This window comes from Schistocerca gregaria, chromosome 5 (assembly GCF_023897955.1).
Source record: "Schistocerca gregaria isolate iqSchGreg1 chromosome 5, iqSchGreg1.2, whole genome shotgun sequence".
In the NCBI taxonomy this organism is placed as follows: domain Eukaryota; kingdom Metazoa; phylum Arthropoda; class Insecta; order Orthoptera; family Acrididae; genus Schistocerca; species Schistocerca gregaria.
The window spans coordinates 45,267,388-45,293,349 of NC_064924.1; the positions used below are offsets into that span (position 1 = coordinate 45,267,388).

The 25,962-nt window shown below is 41.4% G+C and overlaps 1 protein-coding gene across 9 annotated transcripts in view; it reads right to left on the reverse strand.

Moving 5' to 3' along the window:
- The window catches only part of LOC126272078 (RB1-inducible coiled-coil protein 1), a 295,670-nt gene that overhangs the window by 57,093 nt on the left and 212,615 nt on the right, over nucleotides 1-25,962 (reverse strand). For 5 of the 9 annotated variants that reach the window (XM_049974636.1, XM_049974639.1, XM_049974638.1 and 2 more), the window contains exons 11-14: nucleotides 24,052-24,194; nucleotides 21,801-21,990; nucleotides 2,625-2,930; nucleotides 1,036-1,320 (exon numbers count right to left, since the gene is read on the reverse strand). In XM_049974636.1, the coding sequence (XP_049830593.1) occupies nucleotides 1,036-1,320; nucleotides 2,625-2,930; nucleotides 21,801-21,990; nucleotides 24,052-24,194 (924 nt within the window). Of the gene's footprint in view, nucleotides 1-1,035; nucleotides 1,321-2,624; nucleotides 2,931-21,536; nucleotides 21,991-24,051; nucleotides 24,195-25,962 lie in introns of all 9 variants that reach the window. The other 4 variants (XM_049974631.1, XM_049974634.1, XM_049974633.1 and 1 more) reach the window with 1 other exon arrangement.

The following is a 25,962-nucleotide window of genomic DNA, read 5'->3' on the forward strand; positions in this document are numbered from 1 at the left end:
TTTTTCCTCTCGTGTTCCAGTAGTCATTTTACACTGATTCAAGGGACTTCGCCTTTTAAGTTAAATTTTGATTTAATTAACTAGAGAAAAAAAATTTTCATTTTGCATGTTTCCTACATGTAGTTCACTATATTGTATGCTCTTACGTTACGTAAGTGCTGAAAAGTAGACACATCAAGTATTTTGTGTTTAGTATGTTAAATTCCATTTTTCATTGTCGCCCTTGGGGTGTACATTTGCTGCGTGTTGTCTCCTGACCGAGGAGATATATTTTGAACCAATAGTGGAAGGAGGTCAGGTGCTTTTCGCTGTCAAAGTTGTTAGGAGACATAATGCCAAAAAGTTTGTTTATATTGCCAAATCAAGTCCCAGTTGGCTCACATTTATATGTGAGTATTAAGTGGCAGTAATGCAGCCTGCTCCTAACATGATACAGTAGAGTGGTTGTTGGGCTGGAATGTCACAAAGCGTTCACTATTATGAAAATGACAACAGTCACTACGAACACAGGCAATATCAAGTAACTGATATTCTTCATTATGGTCTTCACATTTTCATCTTCACAATGCCATACCTTTCCAATGAAAACAGATACCGAGTTTCTGCATGAAGCAAATATTATAATGGGTTTGCTTAGACTGGTGGTCAGTAGCATTTTTTCCATTTTTTAACCACTCCGTGACTTATTATAAAAATTTAAAAGAGTAAAAGAAGAACCACATTCGAAACACACTCAAGCTACTTCACAGTCTTGTTTTCCACGACAATATTCCCATCTGTGGTTAAGAAAGTCAGCTATAGTGCAATCTGACAATCTAACTCAAAGTCAAATACCAGCCTGCAAATGTTATGATAGTAAGTAACAGTTTCATATACATTATGAGCTAGCCTAATGGATGGAGAGGGTAGACAATGGTGATATAAAAATGCATACAACTCACAGTATCTTTCATAGCAGATCATCTTGGACCACCAAAATTTAAGTGTTTACAAAACAACTTATTTTATTGGGGTAAAATTAATAGTTGTACAAACCTCTATTCTTTCAAGACTGCTGTCACTGGGGCTGCGTTCCATGGAAGTAGTTGTCATAAGCCTAAACCTGGAACGCAGACCCTCCAGCTCAGTCTTGTAATCATGTGTCAGTCTATCAGACAGTTCCTTGAGAGCACGCTGCTTCTCTAACTCGAAGGCATCTAGCTTAGATTGCAATTCTTGTCGATGAGATATTTCAGTCTCCAATTTTGCCTGTATAGTGCTAAGCTGAGCTACAAGATCAGAATGTGCTGCTACTGCTTTTTCTTCCTTGGTGCTCAACTCCTACAACAGACAAACAAACAGGCGTTACAATACATGCTTGTGCAAATAATACAAAAGCCACTGCAAAAATTAGATACTACAGATCCTAAGTGAAATGATGATCTGTAATATGGAGTAAGTAAAATATTTTCACGTAAGAGAAAATACCAAACTTTGCACAACATGTAAATATGTACCCACTGAACCGTGTAAGATAATTCTGAAGCTGTTATAGCCACACACCATCAAACAGAAACAAGTTTAAAGCACTTATTTAGACATCATATCACTGCACTGTAGGTACATAAAAATCAGATGTTACTAAACATCTTATGTTGCTTGATATTATTATGAAATATACATAACTGGTTTTGCTAAGAAATCTGTCAGTGAAGCAGAAAGAACAGGCCATCAATAAATTCTTTATGCTTCTCTTAGGAGTCAAGTAATTGTAAAATTCCACACAGAAACTTTTAAAGACACAAAATTTCGAGCTCTACAGCAGGAAAATATAAATAAAAAATTGAAGCTCACGGCACAGAAGAAGACAAAGCATTGCCTATACTTTCTAAAGTGCCTTCAAATTCACTAAAAATCTGAAAAATTTTGAAACAGCAGGGAGCAAATAAAATAAATGGATATGGGAGACAGTAAAATGTCAAGATACAAGGTGTATACACACAAGACTAACAGGAAAGGTGAAGGCTCAGAATTATCTGTTTGTACTGAATCCTCACATTTTTAGAAAAAAAAAAGTACTTTTTGTATCTTCTCACAGATTCAAGAAGACAAAGAATATTAATTTCATACATACATTTGGTTACAAGCAAAATAATCAAGGTACTCTCCTATACTGCCTAGTATTGTGAGACAAGTTACCTATCTTTACGTACATATGGAGGAAAAAAACATTTCTAAGCGTTTTTTTCTCAATATACATAAAAATTACTACTTATGATGAATTTAAAAGTAATGACTTCATTTTCATCAGGCTGTTACTTGGTATGAGTATATTAATAAACTCTACAAGCTAGTTAGTAACTGAATGACGTGTGCCTATCTGAGACTCAGCATCTCCACTATATGGTGAGTAGCAACTTTCCTTCCATAATATTGTTACATTTTATACTACTGATAAAGATGATGCATCTACATCTGTTATGCACTTGAGAATGGGCACATGTTTGAAACTAGTGTGTAGGCTTATAAAAAAAAATGTTTGAACTACCAACCTGGTAGACAAGATGTAATTCTTTAAATAAATAAAAGCTACAATAACCTTACTCTTAACCTGAAAGTGCTAGTAAGGCAACAGGCATACTAACATCTCTAACCCTACGCAGTTCTTCATCCCTCGCATCTGCCGCTGCTGCTGCATCACGCCTAAGAGCTTTCATCTCAAGTTCATGGTCTACTGTGAGCCTTTGAACAGCCCCATCCCTGTCGGCTGCAGCAGCTACAGCAAGCTCATTAGCTGTGTGCGACAACTGGGCAAGCTCCGCCAGAACTAGACCACGTAACGCTGCTAGCTCATTGCGCAATTCAGATGCATATGATCCAACAAATGTGCCAGCTTTCCGAAGGTGTAACTGCAGTCGTTCCACTTCTTCCCGTGTGTTTCCCAGATTCTCCTATAAAACAAACAAAATGTCTTTATAGAGGATTAAAATCATTTTTTTTTTAAATGATGAGAAAAATGAACAATTTCATATATGTGAACCATTTTGTGTGTGTGTGTGTGTGTGTATGTGTGTGGCTAAATCAATTCACCAGGCTTTCAAATTGCATATGGACTCACTGACAAATTACTTCTCGGTCTCATACCATTCTTTATTGAGCACTGTTTATTGTACACCAAATAATATGTGGGTAAATAGATCTACAAAATAAGATGGCACAAATATAATAAATAACACAGTTTTTCAACCAGTTTCCCATCTTACATCAGGAAAGGAAGTCAAGGAAAGTACATTCATTGTGATACAAATACATTCACAACACAGAACTCCGGGTAAAAGGACTGGAAATTTTAATTCATCCTTTGAAGGAGGAAAAGAAAAGATGGAGTCTGTGATCAAGTCAGAGGTAATCATACCTACCTGCATAAAAAAAGTGGGAAGAGCAAATGTCTTATGGAATAAAATAAGTAGACAAGGTAAACAGACTGTGTTCAGATTTTAATTTCAGTTGAGTACTGCGTGGAAATACTAATTTCAAGAAGCACGATGACATTTTTCTTCCTATCAAAACAGGGCACGGCAATAAATGGAATAGGGGGATCAAATGTGGCCAGAAACACAGCATGTCCAAATTGCTTACTGTCAGTTATCCTTAGCTGCACTCACATATCAATAGCCTTGTTATGGTGAATGATGTGCTGCACACACAATAGCTTACTTAAGCACTATCAGCTGCCTTCGCATGTCTGCCTGTTCGGGTAAGCACAGCTCATGATGTGCACCCTAACCCTCTTCCCCAAACTGCCCCAATGCATGACACAGCAGCATAAGTAGCATGCCACTGCCAAGTGATGTGTGGAGGGGCAATGGGCAATGGCAGGAGCATGCAGCTATGCTCCGCTCTACTGAAGTAGCTAGACATTATGCAACATCTGCATTATGCATCAAATTTAATAACTTTTTTTCACAATTTACAGTCACTTCCATAAAAGCAGGAGAAGTTCACCCTCTTATTAGAGTTCAATTTCTTTTTTTAAGTAGCCTATGTTCTTTCTCACAGTTCAAGCTATTTCCATAGCTAATTTCATCGCATTTTATTCAGCACTTTAGTGGGAAAATATAACACATAGAGGACTTACGTTTGCATCTATAATTATGGTTTCAACTACACCATAAAAAAGCACTCACTAATGCGGGAGTGCATAACTTCTCTCAACATCTGTAACCCAACCCTTAAGCATACAAATAAATGTTCCGTGACCAGGTTGTCATCTGCTTTTTATTTTTATCTCTCTTGTTTCTTTCAAGTTCTCTCTCTGCTCTAAAAAAGGACTACTCCTTTCTTAGGTGAGAACTATAAAGACAGGACTTGTACATTCATATGTTCTGCAGAAATGATTAGCATTTGAACCAATATGCGAAGCCTGTGGATCCAAGGTCAACATCTATATTGTGGCGCAACACCATCTACCGGTAAAATGGACCTGAGGCTCTCATTCTACACCTACACCTAAACAGATAATCTGCAAGCCACCATATGGTGTGTGACGGAGGGAACCCTATACCACTACTTGTCATTTCATTTCATTTCCTGTTCCATTTGCAAATAGAGCGTGGGAAAAACAACCGCTTGTATGCCTCTGTAAGAGCCCTAATTTCTCATATCTTATCTTCGTGCACCTTACGCACAATGTATACTGGCGGCAGTAGAGTCATTCAGCAGTCAACTTCAAATGCAGGTTCTCTAAATTTTCTCAAAAGTGTATCTCAAAAAGAACGTCGCCGTCCCTCCAGGGATTCCCATTTGAGTTCCTGAAGCATCTCCACAGTGCTTGCATGTTGTCAGAACCTACCGGTAACAAATCTAGCAGCCCACCTCTGAACTGATGTCTTCGTTCATTCCAACCCAGTATGGATCCCAAACACTTAAGCAGTACTCAAGAATAGGTCACACCAGCATCCCCTATGCAGTCACCTTTCCTGAAGTTCTCCCAATAAACCATTTGCCTTCCCTACCACATTTTTCACATGCTCGTTCCACCTCATATCGCTTTGCCATGTTATATCCAGATACTTAAACAACTTGATTATGTCAGGCAGGACACTAGTAATACTGTATCCGAACGTTTCAGGTTTGATCTTGCTACTCATCTGCACTAACTTACATTTTTCCACGTTTAGAGCTAGCTGCCATGCAGCACACCAACTGGAAATTTTATCTAAGTCATCTCTTATCTTCCTACTGTTGCTCAACTTCGACACCTTACCATACACCATAGCATCATCAACAACTGTGGACTGCTGCCCACCCTTTCAGCCTAATCATTTATGTATACAGAGAACAATAGCAATCCAATCACACTTCCCTAGGTCACTCCTGACGATACCCTCGTCTCTGATGAACACTCGCTGTCGAGAACAACACACTGGGTTCTATTATAAACCAAAGGTAATAGATCAGTGTGACTTGAGCAAATGTGCAGGACGCCTCTCAAGCATATTGTTGTTGTTGTTGTCTTCAGTCCTGAGACTGGTTTGATGCAGCTCTCCATGCTACTCTATCCTGTGCAAGCTGCTTCATCTCCCAGTACCTACTGCAACCTACATCCTTCTGAATCTGCTTAGTGTACTCATCTCTCGGTCTCCCTCTACGATTTTTACCCTCCACGCTGCCCTCCAATGCTAAATTTGTGATCCCTTGATGCCTCAAAACATGTCCTACCAACCGATCCCTTCTTCTAGTCAAGTTGTGCTACAAACTTCTCTTCTCCCCAATCCTATTCAATACCTCCTCATTAGTTACGTGATCTATCCACCTTATCTTCAGTATTCTTCTGTAGCACCACATTTCGAAAGCTTCTATTCTCTTCTTGTCCAAACTAGTTATCGTCCATGTTTCACTTCCATACATGGATACACTCCAAACAAATATTTTCAGAAACGACTTCCAGATACATAAATCTATATTCGATGTTAACAAATTTCTCTTCTTCAGAAACGCTTTCCTTGCCATTGCCAGTCTACATTTTATATGAATGTGCGAACCGTACTGTCAAATCAGTGAGTTTGAAAAAGGGCATCTTATTGTCATGAGAAAATGTCATGCATCCAAACGAGAAATTGCTGCTCTGCAGGACAAAGTGTTTTGGCAGTGCAACAGGTGTGCACCTAATGTTTCATGGAAGGCCACAGAGCACGACGAGATGGGTCAGGTTTCACCACCCAGACCACCAGTCCGAGAAGATCAACATCTTATCCGAATGGCACTGTAGGACAGATCTGCGTCCTCCTCGGCTTTGGCACAACAGTGGAACAATGTAACACATTGTACAGTATCAGACGTGACAGTTAACCACTGTTATTATGGCACGGGTTACGCGCACGTCGTCCACTTCTCTGCATACCACTGATAAACATGCAGAAACACATCTAGGCGGCAGTGGTGACTGTATGATGTCACAGAGGGCAGACTGACACCAGATAGTATGTTCAGTTTCTGTTTGTTTGTAAATGATGGCTGCTTTTTCATTCACCACATATGTCCTGGGCACTGTGACCAGTGTGATCTAAGTCCTGGACATCCTATGACCTGTAGTCATACTCTTTCCACACAACACCCCCGAAGCCATTTTTCAGCAAGACAATGCAATAACACATGATGTTGCACGAACATGTGCCTTCTTGGTGTCACAGGATGTCAGCGTTTTGCTCTAGCCCGCCATATCACCAGATTTGTCACCAATCAAAAATGCATGGAATATGGTGAAACAACAGTGCACCACTGTAACCTAATGCCAATCACCACAGACGAACTATGGAAGCAGGTGAATGCAGCATGCACGACTATATCACAGGATGCCATTCGCACCTTATACGTGTCGATGCCACCATCATGTATGGGAGAAGTTATCTGCCTACGGCAGACCATGTGCCTACTAGGCAACAGGACACATGCTGAAGTGAGGTGACTGAAATGCTAATTATTTCTGCAAAACATACTAATGCATATGTCCTGTGAATATGAATGTTCTGGCCCTAGTCCTTCCAGGTGTTCTGTTTTTACTGAACATGAGCATTATAACAGTAACTGCACTGAAGCGCCCAAGAAACTGGTATAGGCATGCATATTCAAATACAAAGACACATAAACAGGCAGAAAACAGCACTGTGGTCAGCTGCCTATATATGACAACAAGTGTCTGGTGCAGTTGTTAGATCAGTTACTGCTGCTACAATAGCAGGTTATCAAGTTTTAACTGAGTTTCAACATGATGTTATAGTTGGCGCAGTGCACAAGGAACGAGACACAGCATCTCCACGGCAGTAATGAAGTAGGGATTTCCCCACACGACTACTTCATAAGTGTACCGTGAATATTAGGAATCCAGTAAAGCAGCAAATCTCTAACATCACTGCAACTGGAAAATGATCCTGCAAGAACAGGACCAACAACATTTGAAGAGAATTATTCAACGAGACATAATTGCAAGCCTTCTGCAAACTGCTGCAGATTTCAATGCTGGGCCATCAACTAGTGGCAGCGTTTTTGAACCATCCAACGAAACATCATTGATATGGCCTTGCGGAGTCGAAGATCCACTCATCTACCCTTGATGACTACATGACACGAAGCTCTATGCCTTGCCTGGGCCCGTCAACACTGACATTGGACAGTTGATGACAGGAAACATGTTGCATGGTCGGACAAGTCTCATTTCATATTGTATTGAGCGGATGGACGTGTACAGGTGGAGACAACCTCATGAATGTATGGACCCTGCATGTCAGCAGAGGACTCTTCAAGATGGTGGATGCTCTGTAATGATGTGGGATGTGTGCAGTTGGAGTGATATGGGACCCATGATACGTCTAGATATGACTGACAGGTGACACATACATAAGTAACCTGTCTGATAACCCGCATCCATTAATGCTCATTCTTCACTCCGATGGACTTGGGCAGTCCCAGCAGGACAATGCGACATATCATACATACAGAATTGCTAGGGTGTGGCTCCAGGAACACCCTCCAGAGTTTAAACACTTCCGCTGGCCACCAAACTCCCCAGACATGAACATTATTGATCATGTGTGGGGCAAAAATGGCTGAGCACTATGGGACTTAACATCTGATGTCAACAGTCCCCTAGAACTTAAACCTAACTAACCTAAGGATGTCACACACGTCCATGCCCAAGGCAGGATTCGAACCTGTGACCGTAGCGGTCACACAGTTCCAGACTGAAGCGCCTAGAACCGCTCGACCACACCATCCAGCTCATATCTGGGACACCTTGCAATGTGCTGTTCAGAAGAAATCTGCACCCACTTGTAATCTTGCAGGGTTATGGACAGGCCTGCAGGATTCATGGTGCCAGTTTCCTCCAGAACTACCTCATATACTAGTTGAGTCCATGGCGCATCGTGTTCGGCACTTCTGCGGGAATCCTACACGATATTGGACAGGTGTACAAACTTTGGCTCTTCAGTATATTTCGTCTCCATTTTTGAGGAGTAACTCAAGAATAACTATCGTTTTGTGTGAGCAGAGAGGAGGCAGCTACAGGTTCTCTTGCTAGGTGCCTGTACTAAACCCAATTCTGAATCACACTACTAATATTATCATAAGAAATGCCAGGTAGGACAGAGTGTAATTTCTTCTTTTTTCATAAATCATGTTGCAGATGTTCAGTAATTTTGCTTTTGTGGGTATGAAAGATCAATGTGCTAACATTAAGTTTCTGCCAAATATCACTACAGGCAATGAGACATGGTGTCTTGTGTATGTGTATTATATCAGGCCACCATGAACCTGGGGAAAAAAGAGTTTATCAGCATAAACAGAAAGCACTACAGAGCTCTCCGACTTCTTTATGTTCCTAGACGGAAGAGGAACTTAAGACAAACATTTTCATAATAGAGAAAACAATAAATTAATATATGTCAATACATGAATGAAAACAAGAACTCTGACCTAACCAAGTTGGCCAACAGTAGGTCAACTGAATCAATGCGATGTGTAATATACGTACCTAATAAAACCTGATACTAATACCACTCTACCCACAGTGAAGGAATTCTAGTTACATTTACAACACCCCCACCCATGTATTTAAATGCTTATTTACTTCAGTATTATCTCACATATGGTTACTTTAACTAATTCAATGTCTCCATAGTAGCCAACTGTTTTCAATAGATAGCAATAAATGAAACAGCAACAATCTTGATATAAGAAAGCAGCAGCAGACGTTCAATGTGAAACTGGCGTGAAACGTTTGCACTTGAATTAAACGGAAGGCTAACCAAGGTAATGGAAAGAACACAAACTAGTAAGGTTGTACCACCACCAGAGTGTGAAGTGTATACATGCATGTAAACCCACTAGTGCAAATTAACAAGAAATATAGGTATATAACAATCTATCAGCTTCCTAATCATCCTTCAAAAAACAGAGAGAGAGAGAGAGAGAGAGAGAGAGAAGGACGAAAATACAACACTGCTGATGCTCTTAATTTAAACTAGAGGTATGTGATGCTGTAAATATGATTCCCAATTACCAAATCGTGAATACGCTCGAACTAAAAATTTATCACCATAATGTGCAATCCTTGCGTAATAATATCGATGAAATTTACATACTGTTAACACATGAAGTTAATGATATCTCAGTGTTATGCATTTCTGAGCACTGGCTTAACCCAGAATTAATCCAGAATATGAAAATAAACAAATTTGTTTTGGCTGCTTACTACTGCAGGAAAAACAGCAACCATCGTGGGGTAGCAATTTACACAAAGGATAATGTAGATTTTATTACACTACCTGACTTAACTAGGACAAATGTCAAAAAGGATTATGAAACTGAAAATTACTTACTTCAACCTGGTTATTGCTACAGTTTGCCTATCACCATCTGGGAATTTTGAACTTTTCTTAAACAAAATGGAGTCATTGCTAAATAAAGTAAATAAAATGGATTGTGAACTGATAATCTGTGGTGACTTCAATATTGATTTCCTCACAAATAGTGGAAATAGGGAGACCATTTTGAACCTTGCAACGTCATACAATTTAAAGGCTGAAGTAAAAGCAGCTACCCGAGTAACAGAAACTTGCCAAACAGCTCTTGATCAGTTTCTAGTCAAGAAGAGTTTACACAACACCTCACTAAAAATTTTCAGTGCAGGTTTTAGGGACCATCTTGCTCAAATATTAAGCATAAAAGTACAAGGCAGTATTATTAACAACATGTCTTTGAGAACAGCATATCGAAGTTATAAACAGCATAATGTAAACTACTTCAACAACTTATTACAGAAAGAAAAATGGCCAAGAGTGTACACAAAGAACGATATAAATGAAAAACTTAACACTTTCATTGATACATTAACCCATTTCTTTGAATTTGCATTCCCACTGAAAACATTAACCATACGATGGAACTCTACAACAAACAGCTGGATCAGAAAGGAAGGGTGTGTGTGTGTGTGTGTGTGTGTGTGTGTGTGTGTGTGTTTGAGGTTTACAGGCGCTAAACAGCGTGGTCATCAGCGCCCAAGCACATAAAAACAGGAACACATGCAGTGAAGGGACTAAGACGAACAGCGATCAAGGAGAATGGCTAAAAGACGCAGACCTGACGCAGTTCCATATCCCCACATACAGAGGCAAAACAAGAGGAGAAGGAACACACTAAAAGAGGAAAGGAAACACAAGGAAAAGAGAACAGAAACCGAAGGGAAACGAGGTAATCGTGACTGGCGGACCTCTTACCTAAAACTTGGGTGAGCCAGTCACCCAGCAGCACATTAAAACCCTCTCCCTAAAATCCGAGGCAACAGGTTGGACAGGACACAAAACCGTAAGACCTTAACCACAGTCACTGCGTCGTCTTGCAAAATAGAGGGCAAATCCAGTGGCAAAGAAACCACCGCCCTCTGGTCAGAGAATAAAGGACAATCAAGTAAAATGTGGCGGACAGTAATCTGGACGCCACAAGCACTGCAGATTGGGGGATCCTCCCGCCGGAGTAAAAAACCATGCGTTAAGGGACTGTGCCCGATGCGGAGGCGAGTGAGGAGAACCTCATCCCACCTGTATGACTGGTAGGACGTACGCAATGGTCGCGTAGTGGCCTTTACCAGACGCAGCTTATTGTCAGAAACTGCCAGCCACTCCTCTTCCCATTGATGCATAACACGAAAACGCAAAAGGGAGGTTACAGCATGGAGGGGGACGACACATTCAACAACATGAGGGAGGGAACATGCATCTTTGGCAGCCACATCCGACAGTTCGTTTCCCCTAATACCCACGTGCCCCGGCACCCAGCAGTAAGAAACCTCCTTCCCCTGCCGTTGCAGGGGACGACCGTATCCGCTGGGTACAAGTGTTGCATGGTCTGAAGGGCACTCAGGGAGTCAGAACAGATGAGGAACTTAAGACTGGGAACACACATCTCATCTGCTCCAATGTCCACAAGATTGCAAACAATACGGCATCAAGGATGGTAAACGCCGCAGGAAGCCGTAACTTGACGACTCGATCAGGGAAAACAACAGCACAATCAACAGAGTCCCCCTGTTTAGAGCCATCTGTGAATACAGGTACATGGTCCGGATGCTGGTTTAAAATATCGTAAGATAAGGAGGTAAAAACAAACGCTGGAGTGCAGTTCCTCCGGTTCTCCGACAAGTCTAGAAGGATGCTGGGCCTCTGGAGCAACCAGGGAGGCAGGCGAGTAAAACCTTGTCGTTGGGGGGCCACACGCTCCACACCAAGGGACTCTAGCAAATGCTTGGCACGAATCCCAAATGGTCTCATTGCCCTGGGACGACTGGAAAGGAGATGTTCCATAGGTGGTCAGGCAACGGTAGGGTACGCAGGGGAGGTAGGACAGACAAGGAAATGACACACCCGTCGCACCATGAGGAGTTTCCGCCGGATGGCGAGCGGCGGTTCCCCTGCCTCAGCACACAGGCTGGGGATGGGACTGGTATGGAAGGCACCAGTGGCCAGCCTGACACCCTCATGGTGTACTGCGTCAAGGATCTTCAGATACGAAGGATTTGCTGACCCATACACGGTGCAAGCATAGTCAAGACGCGATCGGACGAAAGCCCAATAAAACTGCAGCAGACGCACCTGATCTGCTCCCCAGGACCGATGGCTCAGACACTTCAAAATATTCAGTGCCTTCAGGGCCCGCACCTTGAAGTCTAAGGTGAAGCAACCACGACAACTTGGAATCAAAAGTGAGGCCCAGGAACCTCACAGTGACTCTAAAGGAAGAACGGTGTCCCTCAGACGCAATTCAGGGGAGGTAAAAAGACGCCGAGAACAATTAAAATGAACACACACAGATTTGTCTGCAGAAAAGGTAAAACCCGTCTTTGCAGTCCATGCCTCTAAGCGCTTTATCGTAAGCTGTAACTGCCAACTAGCAGTGACTAGACTGGAGGAAGAACAGAAAACAGCAAAATCATCCACAAACAAGGAGCATTGGGCAGGACTCCGGATAGTGGACATGATACTGTTAATAGCGACGGCAAAGAGGGTGACACTTAAAACACTGCCCTGAGGAACACCATTCTCCTGCACGTACAAATCAGATAGCACATTACCAACCAGATACCGAAAGAGGCGATGAGAAAGAAAGGATCGAATGAAGATGGGGAGACGGCCACGAAAGCCCCACTCATGGAGTTGATTGAGGATAAGGCGGTGCCAAGTAGTGTCATACGCCTTATTAATGTCAATGAAGACCCCTAGACAATGCTGGTTACATAGGAAGACCTGCTGGATGGCGGCCTCAAGCAGGGTCAAGTTGTCTATAGTGAATACTGCGATAACTACTGGGATGCGTTCGGTCCTTCCCTGGTTTGAGGAGGGGAATCAAAATCGCCTCCCTCCTCCGTCAGGGTACGTGCCGGATAACCACATCATATTAAAACAGTTCAGGAGAACTTCCTTGGATGGCAGCAACAAGTGCCGCAGCATGCTGTAGCGGATTTGATCATGACCAGGGCAGTATCATGAGCCACAGACAGCGCAGAATCCAGTTCCCACATTGTGAAGGGGCAGTTGTAGGGTTCAGAATTTAGAGACCGGAAGTCCAAGTGACCCCTCTCGATGGCAGTGCGGTGGCGGCAGAAATCTGGATCACAGTTAATAGTGGCGGTAGAGTCCGCAAAATGCATGGCCAATGTCTGGACAATGTCTCTCGGCACGGTGAGGAGACATCCCTGATGCAGCAATGACAGGTAGTTGGCTGATTTTCCCGGAAATCCTCCTGATGGCTTCCCATACTTTCGTAGAACTAGTGGAGCGAGAGATAGAGTTCAAGAACGATTGCCATGACCGTTGTTTGCTCTCTTTAATCACTCGCCGCGCTTTTGCCCTTGCCACCCGAAAGGCCGCAAGATTGTCAGCTGAGGGACGGCACTTGAAGCAGCGCAGAGCTGCACGGCGGGCTCGGATTGCTGAGCGGCACTCAGTGGTCCACCAAGGGACAGAGCGCCTCTTGGGATGACCGGATGACAGTGGGATTGACGATTCAGCAGCATGGGAGATCACGGCTGTAACATGGTCTACCCATTCGTGGACACTGGCACAGTGTTCCAAAACAGCCAGTTGGCTGAAAAGTGTCCAGTCAGCTCTGCAGAGGTGCCACCGGTGCGGCACTGGTAATGCCACAGCCTCATCCAGGAGGCGTATCCAAAGGGGGAAGTGGTCACTAGAATGGAGGTCAGCAGCAGCCTCCCACAGAGCAGAATCCGCGAGTGCTGGAGAGCAAAAGGAAAGGTCAATAGCCGACGACGACACGGAAGCAGTACAGAAATGAGTGGGAGCACCAGAGTTGAGGATGCACAGTTCTTCAGACATCATGAGGCTTTCCAGAATGCGACCCCTGGGGCAAGTAGTCGGAGAGCCCCATAGGACATTATGAGCATTGAAGTCCTCCAGAAGAAGAAATGGGCGGGGGAGTTGGCTAATAAGGTCTGTGAGAGCCTCAGAGTCCATTGCATCCTGAGGCGGTAAATAAACTGAACAGACTGTGAGCCTCCGACCCACGAGAATGTCAACTGCAACTGCTTGCAAGTCGGTGACGAGAGGGAGCTCAGATGAGGGGTGCGTGTCACGGACAAAAACTGCTACACCACCCTTTGCCCTTTCCCCCGTCAGATCATCTTTCCAATATACGGTATAGCCCCGTAAAGAAGGAGCATCAGTGGCCCGAAAATGTGTCTCTTGGAGACATAAGCACAGGGGGCACTCTCGTATAAGGAGTTTTAATTCAGCCACGTGCGTCCTGAACCCATTCAGGTTCCATTGTAATATGGGAGCCAGTGATCAGGGTGGCTGAACTTTCACCCTGCCTCTGTGCTTTGGAGGAGAGCCCGTACTGGCCGGAGATTTATTCCTGGGGCGAGAAGATCGCCCCCGGTTGACATCAATGTCCATAAGCTCCGATGACGACCCACGGGAGATGTCAGACAGTACGATGGCCTCGTCATCGGACCGAAGCTGACTAGTCTCCTCAGGTGGCAAAACCTTCACCTTCTGCGGCTTTGTCTCAGGGGGCTTAGAATACAGAGCCTTGTCAACAGTTGGAGCTTTACTCGCCTGGGCAGAAGGCGCCATAGGGGGAGAGGCAGGAAGTACCCCAATGTCAGCAACCACGGCCTTGTCCGACGTAGCGGGGAGAGCCGCAGGTTGCAAAACAACCGCAGCAGCACAAGTGCACTGGCAAACGCAGGTATTAGTGCTAACACTAGCAACCTCCGTTTGCGTAGCAACAGTGGCCATTTATACCGGTTTTTTCAGAGCGGAAGCGAAAGATGTTGAAAAAACAGGAGGTTGCATGGCCTTAAAGAGCTTCTTGGCCTCAACATAGGGGATGCGCTTAGATGTTTTAATCTCCTGTACCTTCCGTTCTTCGAGATAGATGGGGCAAATCCGTCTCCAGACAGGGTGACTCCCAGAGCAATTCACGCACTTCACAGGCGATGAACAATCGGCTCCGTCATGGGCAGGCTAACCACATTTACCACAAGTGGCTATCCCATTGCATCCCAATGTAGTATGCCCAAAGTGCTGACATTTAAAACAGCGCATTGGGTTGGGGAAATATGGCCATACTGGCAAACCCTGCTTTAACATGCTATGGGAGTCTCGGGCAACTGAACGTGAGAATAAACGAGTCAGATTTGAAGAGGTCCCCATCTACTCGTTTCATAATATGCTGCACGTCAACAATACCTTCGTCAGCCCACTCAGATTTTAACTCGTCTATGGGGATATCCACAAAGTCCCTACATGTCACAACACCCTTACTATAATTCAAAGTGGAGTGGAGCTCGGTCTCGATAGCGTACTCTCTTAGACAGGTTGCTTTCGGAAGGGAAGCGACTTGACGGGAACTGGAAGTCTCAACTAACAGAGTCCCATTGCGCAGTCGCTTCACAGATTTCAGTGTTCCTGCAATTCCCTCAAGACCCTTGTGGATGTAAAAGGGAGAAACCCTCTCAAAGCTACCCTCCTTCCTTTTAATAATTAAAAACACATTCTGATTATCAGCATGTGCTCCGTTACTACAGTCTGTTAAATCTCTAGCAACACCAGGCGCTGGAGGACTCTCAGCACGTAGCCGCTTTTTCAATGGGGTGTGTTTTCCTACCAGTGGCCAACCCAAGCCACTGGTAGGGGGAAATGTAGAGGTCGAAGGGTCCATTGCGGTCCCACGAGCAGCTAGGGAACTAATGGTCCGCTCAGACAGAGCCCCACGTGCCTGAGTAAGCCTTATACAACTGGGGTGCGGCAGGTGCCCCAGAGGTTGCCCGCTTGCGACTGTTCCACCCCAACAGCCAAGCATCTTCTAGGCGCGGAGCACACCAAAAGATTGAGGGGTTTTTATAGAGGTTGGTCTTCCTCGCAATCCAAGCGATCAAGCCAAGATTACCATTCCCTGCACCAAACAACATTTCACCGCCGCGCCGTACGGTGGTCGCTGAAGCATGTCCGGGGGTTACGGCGACAGGAGATTGGCGGCGCTAACCAGTCCCCAGCTCAGGACTCAGGGGGTCGCCAAGCCCGTACTCAGCACGTGAATGCTGAGCCCCTGGGGGGATCAGAAAGGGAATAAGGGTTTCAAGCCAGAAGAAAAGACTACTTCATGAAATATGTAACTCAAAAAATTCCTCACCTGAAGTACATGCATACTATAAAAAATACCCCAAAATATTAAGAAAAGTAATAAAAGCAGCAAAAATAATGCATAATGATGAAATCATTTATAATTCAGCTAATAAATCAAAGGCTATGTGGAGTGTTATAAAAAAAGAATGTGGAGAATACAGACAATCTTGCACACGAAAATAAAAAAGCAACGAACCCTTAGAAGTAGCCAACACATTTAACAACTTTTTCACAGGTGTTGCTGATTATGTGTTACTTTAAGAGCCCCCAGGCAAATGAATATAAAATAAGTGCATGTAGCGGATCAATGTAAATCAGTTCTATTTCACAAGATGAAGTAGCTAAAGCAATAAAGGACTAAAAAATTCCAAATCGGCGGGTATTGATGGTATACCTGCAACAATGTTTAAGAAGAGCACATCAAACCTAACTGAAGTACTCACACACTTATGACTGCTCACTTCAGGCAGACACTTTGCTAATGTGTTGAAAACATCAAAAGTTATTCCTGTATATAAAAAAGGAGATAAAGACAATGTGAACAACTACAGACTCATCACAATTTCCTCCTGCATCTCTAAAGTACTGGAAAAAGTTGTGTATGACAAACTTTTGAAATTTATAAATAAAAACAGCATCCTATGTAATGAACAACATGGATTCCAAAATAAGAGGTCAACGACAACTACTGTATATGAGTGCATCAATTCCATCCTAAACCTGATGGACAAAAAACAGGGAACAATAGGAGTTTTTATTGACTTCTCAAAAGCTTTTGACATGGTGGACCATAAAATTCTGCCATCAAAGCTTGAAAGATATGGTATTCGAGGTCTGTCCAACAAGTGGATCAGTTCCTTCCTGACTAATCGTAAGCAGACAGTGTGCATCAAGCACACAAATATTCAGTTATCACCTGATCACAGCCTAAGAAGCCAAAAACTGATTTGTACACAACATAATATTTTACAGAATGTCAGGAAAGTATTTCCTACTTGACCAGTTGTCTATAAGAGGTGTATAAACACCAACCAACTAGTGTTGCTCTTGAAAACCACAAATTTTCCATTATTCTTATCAGAAATAATTTGATCTGTCTCCAAAACGTAGTAGTCTGTGCAACGTATCACTTCTAAGTCTGCTGAGATAAGGGTTCAGAAGACTAAATGACCAATACAGTATTTTATTGCTTTTGGGTGTGACCTGATCCACAGCTGAACCATAGGGTGCCCAATTAGCTATTACGAATGCAAGACCTGGCATCTGAGGGAATTTGATTTTTCCAGCATGGCACCTGATGGGTTGGTTTTTCTTTTCTGAATCCACATAATATGAACTGCATACGAGATTCACAAAGCATGTTAAAATGCTGTGGTCCAACTGCTAGTATCACTTATGGGTTAAAGGATTTGTTCCCCCAAGAAGTGACAGGAAAATCCACAAATATGGTCAATGATGTAACCAAACAGTAATGGATCTTTCCGCCTATTTATGTACTATACGTTACATTTATTTACACTCAAAACCAACTACCACTTCCTGCAGCAATCAACAATCCTCTGCAGGTCTTTCTGTATTTCACCCCTGTCTTGTGGCAATGTAATCTTTCTATAAAGAACAGTAGATGTTAACAGCCTCCTAGCACTTTTGAACTTCTTGTCATCTGATGTAGCTTCAATTTATTGCTTTATTTAGTCTCGGTCCCCAAATATAGCACTTTTTTACAAGGCCAAACAATATAGTACTCCATACATAGCAACACAGTGTTACAGCATCACAACACTGTGTGAAATTTAAAAAGTTATTGATGTGAATCAACTGACTGCAAATAGTTTTCTATAGAGAAGACAGGTTTTGGAAATTTACATTGCCATCTTCAGTGCTAGACTAATTTCTTTACTGAAATACAGGTTCTTTAACAATTTGGAGCATGACCAGCAACCTACTATAAATTTATAATTAAATTTCAAAATATTAATTAAGTGAGAATCTTACTGATCACCACCAAATTTCACCCACCACCAAAATTAATCAAGCCTAAAATTTTGCCAAATACAGAAAATTTTTAGATGAATATTTACACTAAGATATGCACTAAAAAGCTGAGAGGTTAAGCACACTCCAGCTTTGACACTCAATACTCTTACATCAAACTCCGGCTGATAATGGTCCTACTTCACACCATTACACAGAAATTAGTTTAATCTTATCAATTATGGTATGACATTTGTTATTTAGTGCAATACAGTACAGGATACCAAATAAAATGTATGCATTGAAGAACACATTTAACGTACATAAAAATCTTTCTTTACTGCAAGAACATGGTCTTTAATAAATGTTACAACACAGCTCTCTGCAGCACAAAACAGTCCAAGGGAACATGCTGATTGCAATAACAACAATTTCAACATTATCAACAAGATTCTCTGCACAACACTGTAGTGTGGGACTACCATGCAGGTACAACTCAAAACTTTTCATTTTCAAGCACCTGTAAACATTCACATTTTTAGGAAGACACATTTAAATCATTAGGGTGGGGTATAATGGCTACACTTAGCAACACAATGTCAAAACAGGGTTTACAGCAGTACAAAAATAATAAGTTGACCTTCAACAAATCCATTAACTATGGTAGCTGTCATGAACTCACTGTTGTTTCTAGATTTCATTCTTAATTATTACTTTCACATGTCACTGAATATTGCTGCTGAAAAATATGCTGACACACTAAATTACTTGTTTTCTACTGAGATATCTGACTTGGTTTGGTTTCCATCTTTGGTTGGATCCTCTAGTTCAGATATAATTATGACGTGAACATGTCTCAATATTCAACTACACTTTCCTACACTTTGCAAAGGAAGACGTGCAAGCCCGCTGCTCATTTCTTGTCATATTACGTAAGCATAGTCAAATAGAAGTTCATAATATTTTTCAGGTTTAGTAATTCAAGGCATTTTAAAAAGAATAACAGGGTTTTAACTGTGTAAGGTACCTTTTCACATGACAACAGTGAATCAACATTAATATTATAGAATACATATACCAGTTCTGTTGGGTGTATTCTGCTGCTTTATCCACTGTTTGAAAGTGTTGGTAGCAGATATGGTGACTGATTAACAAAATTTCCTGTTTTGCAGTTCTCAAAGAGTGAATCTACAATTAACGTTCAATGTGTTCCATATTATGTTTGACTGCAACTTCTTGCGCGATGATAAAACCCATGGGTGGCATTACCAGTTTGAAAGTAATAGCTATGTACAGGTAAAAATACAGATTGGAATCTTTAGTATATCGTTAGGAATTCCACATTGCTAACTATATTCTCCTTCAGTTGACCCAACACTTTTTTTCTGCACATGAAAATCCTTAAAAAAGAAAATGATTCTCATATTCTTTACACCAATACATTAATTCTTCAGAAAATAAATAATGATTGGTTGAGGGAGGTTGGAAGGATAGCACTGCAGGTACCTTAGACTTTATCCTGAAAAGGACGTGTCTAGCAGGCCACTTTAATTCATATGCAATGGCCTGATGGCTAACTTCAGCACTAACTGACTCAGAAATGATGCAACATATTGAATTTTTTTCTTAAAGATTATTTCTAAACATAACCTATCCTGCAACACCATTACAAGGTTTTGTGACCACCTTGTGTAACCATTAGTGTATCAACTTTTCAAATGAAATTTTCATTCTTGACTAGACTATATTGTGCGATAAATGAAAGTTTCATTTCAATGTAAGGATAAATGTCATGATGTATGTATATGGAGGTTAGAAATATCCAGTGTTTTACAGTTATGAATGAGGCTCCAATTTGGTGAATGTTATATGCCACATTCCAAAAGCATGGACTGTTCTCCACTGAAACATATGTCAAATGCTTACCGACTACCAACTAATGGCTATTTCCTCAACACACTGTGGATTAGTTAATTCCTCCATCACTGAGATAGCAGCCTACTTCACTGTAATTAGGTACAATGTTGTTCAAATGAGACTGTCTTCATCTACTTGAATGGGCCCAATGCATGAGGTGATAGGGCTTGTTTCCTGTATCCTTCACATTTAGCCCGTGGTTTAGTGATTCCCTAAGCATCTTGAGTATATGCCTCTGGATAGCAGCTGACCTATCTACCTACAGAAACTATTGCTGAATAAATTACTTCAGTCATGGTAATCAAGGTATAGGTGAATTTTCCTCTAGACTGGATGTGCACTGTGTGATAAATTGATGTGTCACTGAACATTTGTAGGATAAAATGTTTGAGTTGCTTTTTCATTTAACATTAATCAATGTAAACAGAGGTCAACAAATATCTTTTAAAACTTAACACACTTTTTGAAAAACCCATTAGGGCAGCCATGAAAACATTTGTAATAAACATAAACAATTTTTAGTCTACTGTCAAAGCTCAGAGTCCAAGCCTCCAGAATCAACACACATCAAACTTGCCACTGAGAACAAAGCTGGCTGTTTTTTAAAAAAAAGGGAAACTATACTTTTGGGAACATTCTGTATTGTTCATCCTGAAGTAGGAAACATATAATCTGGGATCAAGAATCTAGTAATTCATATCGCAAACTGTACGACAGAAATCCAGTGCCTGAAAAACTCCCCGAAACGCACTTCTCAAAAGGACAATGAGAATACAGAGAGAACATGAGTGCCTACCAAAGATTTCTTCCTCCATTCCACAGATACATTCTGGCTAAATGAAACCGTAAAAACAATTTGTGCCGAAGCTCTACCATACTTGCCCGTATAAATAATATGGACACATTTCTATACAATTCTCTGAATAAACGCAACTTCAGCCCTCCTGAAGTCGTGTGTTTCAGCCTCTTAAGAACCTATTGTGTAATCACTTCAGAAAGATTTTAGTGAATGATTCCTTCTGCATGCATATTATTAAAGACATTTCCAGTTATTCCTTTTTTACCACTTAAGAAATTAATGGCTTGAAAAAAAATTGCATGAAGGTGGTCTTCACTTGTATCTGGAACACTTAAAAACAAATCTCTCTCTCTCTCTCTCTCTCTCTCTCTCTCTCTCTCACACACACACACACACACACACACACACACACACACACACACAACAAAGCAGTAGCAGCAGCTACTCAGCCAAGGCATATGAGACACACAGTCTGATGACAAAAGGAAACATCAATGTGGGTTGACTACAAGCACTTAACGACCAAAATTCATATTTCTAATAAACTAATCATAAAACTAATCTATATGTGACAGAAAAAAAAAAGAAAACACAGAACAGCACTACATGTCAAACGATTTTGGCATAAGCGAATTTGGGAGGGGGCTGGGAGGGCAAGTGTTCTGTACCTGGAGGAGGGCAACCAGAGTGTTCACGTCTTCCAGCTGCCGTCGTAGGTCCGAAGCGCCCTGGGAGTGGCACCTTGCACTGTTACTCTCCGTGTAGCTGGACGGCATCGACTCATCAATATAAAAGTCTGTTGTGGTGAACTCTTGTTGCTGGAGTTGACTCTGGTGCTGGGCAGATGAGGGCGAACAGGGGGAAGGTGCTGGTGAAGGCGAGGGTGTGGGAAGGGTGTGAGCGCTGCCAGCACTCTCACATCGGACACCAACCTCCAGCGTGGCAACTCGTTCGAGAGCAGCTGCCGAACCACTTTCCCCTTCATGTCCCTGTTCTGCGCTCGGCTCACAATGAATGGCGGCTCCGGTAACAGGCCGCGTCTGCCGTGTGTCAAATCCCAAATCCACAGGGCTCTGGCCGACTTTCTCAAACTCTTCAGTGTCCGTCTCGGACTCAAAACCCCTAGAAATGTTATTTGAAATCACAAAATTCAATAATTTCTTCCATGAAGTAGAATATAATTAAAGGACATGGCAACCCAAATGTTCATCTCCTTTCCTAAAATGCCCAGTTACAAATAAGCATACCTCTAAAAAGAGTCAAACCACAATTAATATGAAATCTTTACTGAAACACTTTGCACAAAAACACAAATTACCAATAGTTACACTATATTACCAGCTAATACTCTGGAAACACATACCACTGACAACCACAAAAAAAGAGTACAACCACTGAGTAGAGTAAAATTAAATGCTGTATTTTCCCAAATTCACATACTCATGAAAACAATGCTACAGTGTAACCCTGTGGAATCATTAGACGTTTGAGTAACAGACTTTTATCAACATCAGAATTATGGCACAGGTGGTGGCAGTAATGACTAAAATAGTGACTGACATGGAATTCACAGTCGTCAGAGCCCACTCGTGAACAAACAACGTGAAAGTCCACATCAACACATTGGCTTTCAGCCAAAGCCTTCTTACTAAAAAAACACACACACTCGATCATGCACACATGACCACTGTCGTGTGCGTGAGGTATGCTTGCCCAAGTGAATGTGTATACATTTTCCTTTTCCTTTGTGAAGAAGGCTTTGGCTGATACATCAATGTGTAACAGTCTTTTCGTTGTGCCTGTCTGCATCTCAACGTGTCACCTTCACGGTGAGTAGCAATCTGTCCTTTTCATAATACCATTCATTAACAAAGCTATTTGAAGTTACTTACAATTAACATCAAAGAACAGGGGTTGGGTAATCTACTATGTAGTAGGAAGTTGGCACACACTTTAGAAAAAGCTGTGATTACCTCTGGGGTTAGAATGGTAGGATTGTTCTGTCTAGAAGCAAAAGTAAACAGCTCACTTTGTAACTGACTCTTTGTATCTGATCCAGACACATTTTTGTACAACCAACAGTTGCTACATTAGGATGAACATACGATATGTCATACTACTTTCAGTCAACACAGATATGCTTATGTTACAAATATTATCAACAGAAAGCAGTTAAAACCTACAGCATTTTTACAAGTCTGCAAAAGTTATGTACTACTATAAGAAACATACAAAAAGTGGTACTCCTCTAGCTTGCTATCTAACACACAATGGTTTACTACCATGTGGATTACAACTTGCACAAAATTCACAACACAAGCAGCAGCAGTAAGGTAGCTCAGATTTACCAAGCCTGTATACAATCAACATAATTTAATAGACAATAAAGGACTTCAGTATTTCTGGAATCAATGTTAAATTTGTTCCTCTCAATTCAGTAGCTGTAAGAGCTGAACACTAACTAGCAATTAGGCGAATCAGTGGCCACAGTCTCTATTTATTTATTTATTTATTTATTTATTTTTGTATATAAATCTACTTCTGTGGCTCCAGCAAACATTTTGACACAGCTTCAAGGATCCTATGCACTGTTATACAGCTGCCGAAGTGTCTTGTCAGATGGGAAAATGCACTGAATGGGGAAGTTTCCATTAAAACAATCTACACAGATTAACGTATGCTCCACATTTACCACAAAGAGTAAAAACACAGGTCAGTAAATTTTTTTTAGTGAAATTGGCATTATAAAATACCAAACATACTAATGTACTCTGCATACCATTATTTAAAACATGTTATACAAACCACATTATCAAAATTTAGCTACATCTCCAGAAATTACAATTTCTTGCAAAACTGTAGAAAACAACAATACATAAACAACCCACACCTTTATTTATTGTTACATACGATCACATTAATTTGACTAATGTTAAAGTGATCATGTACAATGGCTAGCCTAAACTGTGCAAGAAACTAAACATCATGATTTGATAAAGAGTGTGATTAGTTCCAACTTATATTTAATCTGTGTGTCGGTGTGTGTGGGGAGGGGGGGGGGGGGGGGGGTGGGTGTAAGTAATAGATGGTGAGTAAAGTATAATTTCAATAGCTTCTGCTCCCACAACAAACTATTTACAATGTTACTGGAACTACATATTTTTATAAATTAACTAAACATACCTGTCAGGTTCCTTAACAGCAGCAGGCTCCTGAAGAGATATAGGACTAGAAGAATGCACCCTCACAACAGTATCAGCATCTCCCGTCTGGAGTAGAGTTGGATCCAAATTACTTGCAAGACCGGCATCAGTTACAGCTTTCACCTATGCAAAACAATAAAAGAGGATCATACAACATTTATATTGCTAGCATTGCAACAAGACACCAACACCCTGCCTTATAAAATAAAAATCAGATTTAGTATCAAATTTAGAGTTTCTTTTAACAGATTAATCTGATTTATTATAATAAATTGTGATGACATACTCATTATCTATTAAGAGGGACATGTATCCAAAAGTTATACAGTGCCAATTCATTGTATGTGTAAGCAATTTCTTAAGTAACTCCACTTTGTGACTAAGTTTGAAGCAAATAATAAAAGTTACTCTCTGATGCCTTTCACACATTAAATGTGACATGACCTGGTGGTGGAACAGGGTGGTAGAGGGAGAAGGGTCAATATAGAGGGTGTCCCAGGAGGAATGGTCAACATTCAGGGCTAACAGGAGCAACCATCTGAAGCAAAAAACTTCATACAGACTTATGCCTTATTTCGAGTGGTATCGGAGACAGAATGTATATTGTCATTTATTTTCTGTAGCATTCAACACTAGCTCTCTAACTCGTCATTGCTGGGGTATCCGTTCAGTTTTCTATCAGAAACAAAGACAAAAAATGAACAGCATTTGTAGCATATTATCCCAGACAGTTTCCGTTTGCTGGGCACAGCCGTTTTGCATGTCTCCAACATGATTTTGTAAACGTCTCTACGGCAACATCTCTTCATAGCTCTAAAGATGCCAATTGTTTAAACCTACAGCCATTTGCACTTCGCAGGTGACAGCTGTCAAAAGTACATCCAGGTGTCAGGTATTTCCTTAAGCTGACTCAACTCTAGGAGAGTCTTCATAGTAAAGAGTAACTGTACTAAAACTTTATGCATACTGCAGCATTTTTTCAAACAGCTCATTGTTTATGATGTGATATCTCCTGAGCAATGATAGGTAGGTGGTTCTTACCTCGAAAGCAACTGTTGCCAGACAGTAAGCGATACGTGTACCAAGTTTAGTTGAAAAACACACACACACACACACACACACACACACACACACACACACACACACACCAATAATACATAATATGGATATTGTCAGGTTTACATTTGTGAACTGTTGGTTAACATCAAAACATGAATCCCACTGCCAACTTCAATTCTTTTGTGCACACTTGGGAGAACATACAGTGTTGCTTAACCGAGTGACACTGTAACGAGGGCAGCAGCATCCACGTGACCGATCAGTTCTTCTCTCATTTACTCTTTCGTTCACACACCTCAGACTTCATCCAACCCCGTAAACAAAAATTTAATGGTGTTCGGTCTGGCAATCTTGGGTTAAATATATTCTATCTTGAAATTCATTCAGAATTGGGCATATGTCCATATGAAACTTTTAATCTCAAATGAGCATTTCTGTCATGTACCTGAATACTGACCTCCAAGAAATGCCTGTATATGGAAGACTTAAGTGTTTGGATCATACTGTAATGTCTCTTCCCCAGTCAGTCGTAACCTTTTATGGGCATGTCCTTGATGAATAAAACGTCATTATCCATTGCACAAACAATTTTCCTCGCAACTGTAGACTTCACTGTTCGGTTCACTTCATAGTGCAATAAATTTCAGATTCTTGCTAAAGATGCAGGAAGTTGTCAACTCCCACAAAATATATTTATTGGTCTTCCAGAACTTTATCATAAATGTTCTCTGTCTCCTATTCTACATTCCTGTATCTAGCAGTATACTAAAACCATAGAAACCTAAGTTCAATCAGGGACAGCCTGAGCTACTGCCGCAGCAGACAATAAAAC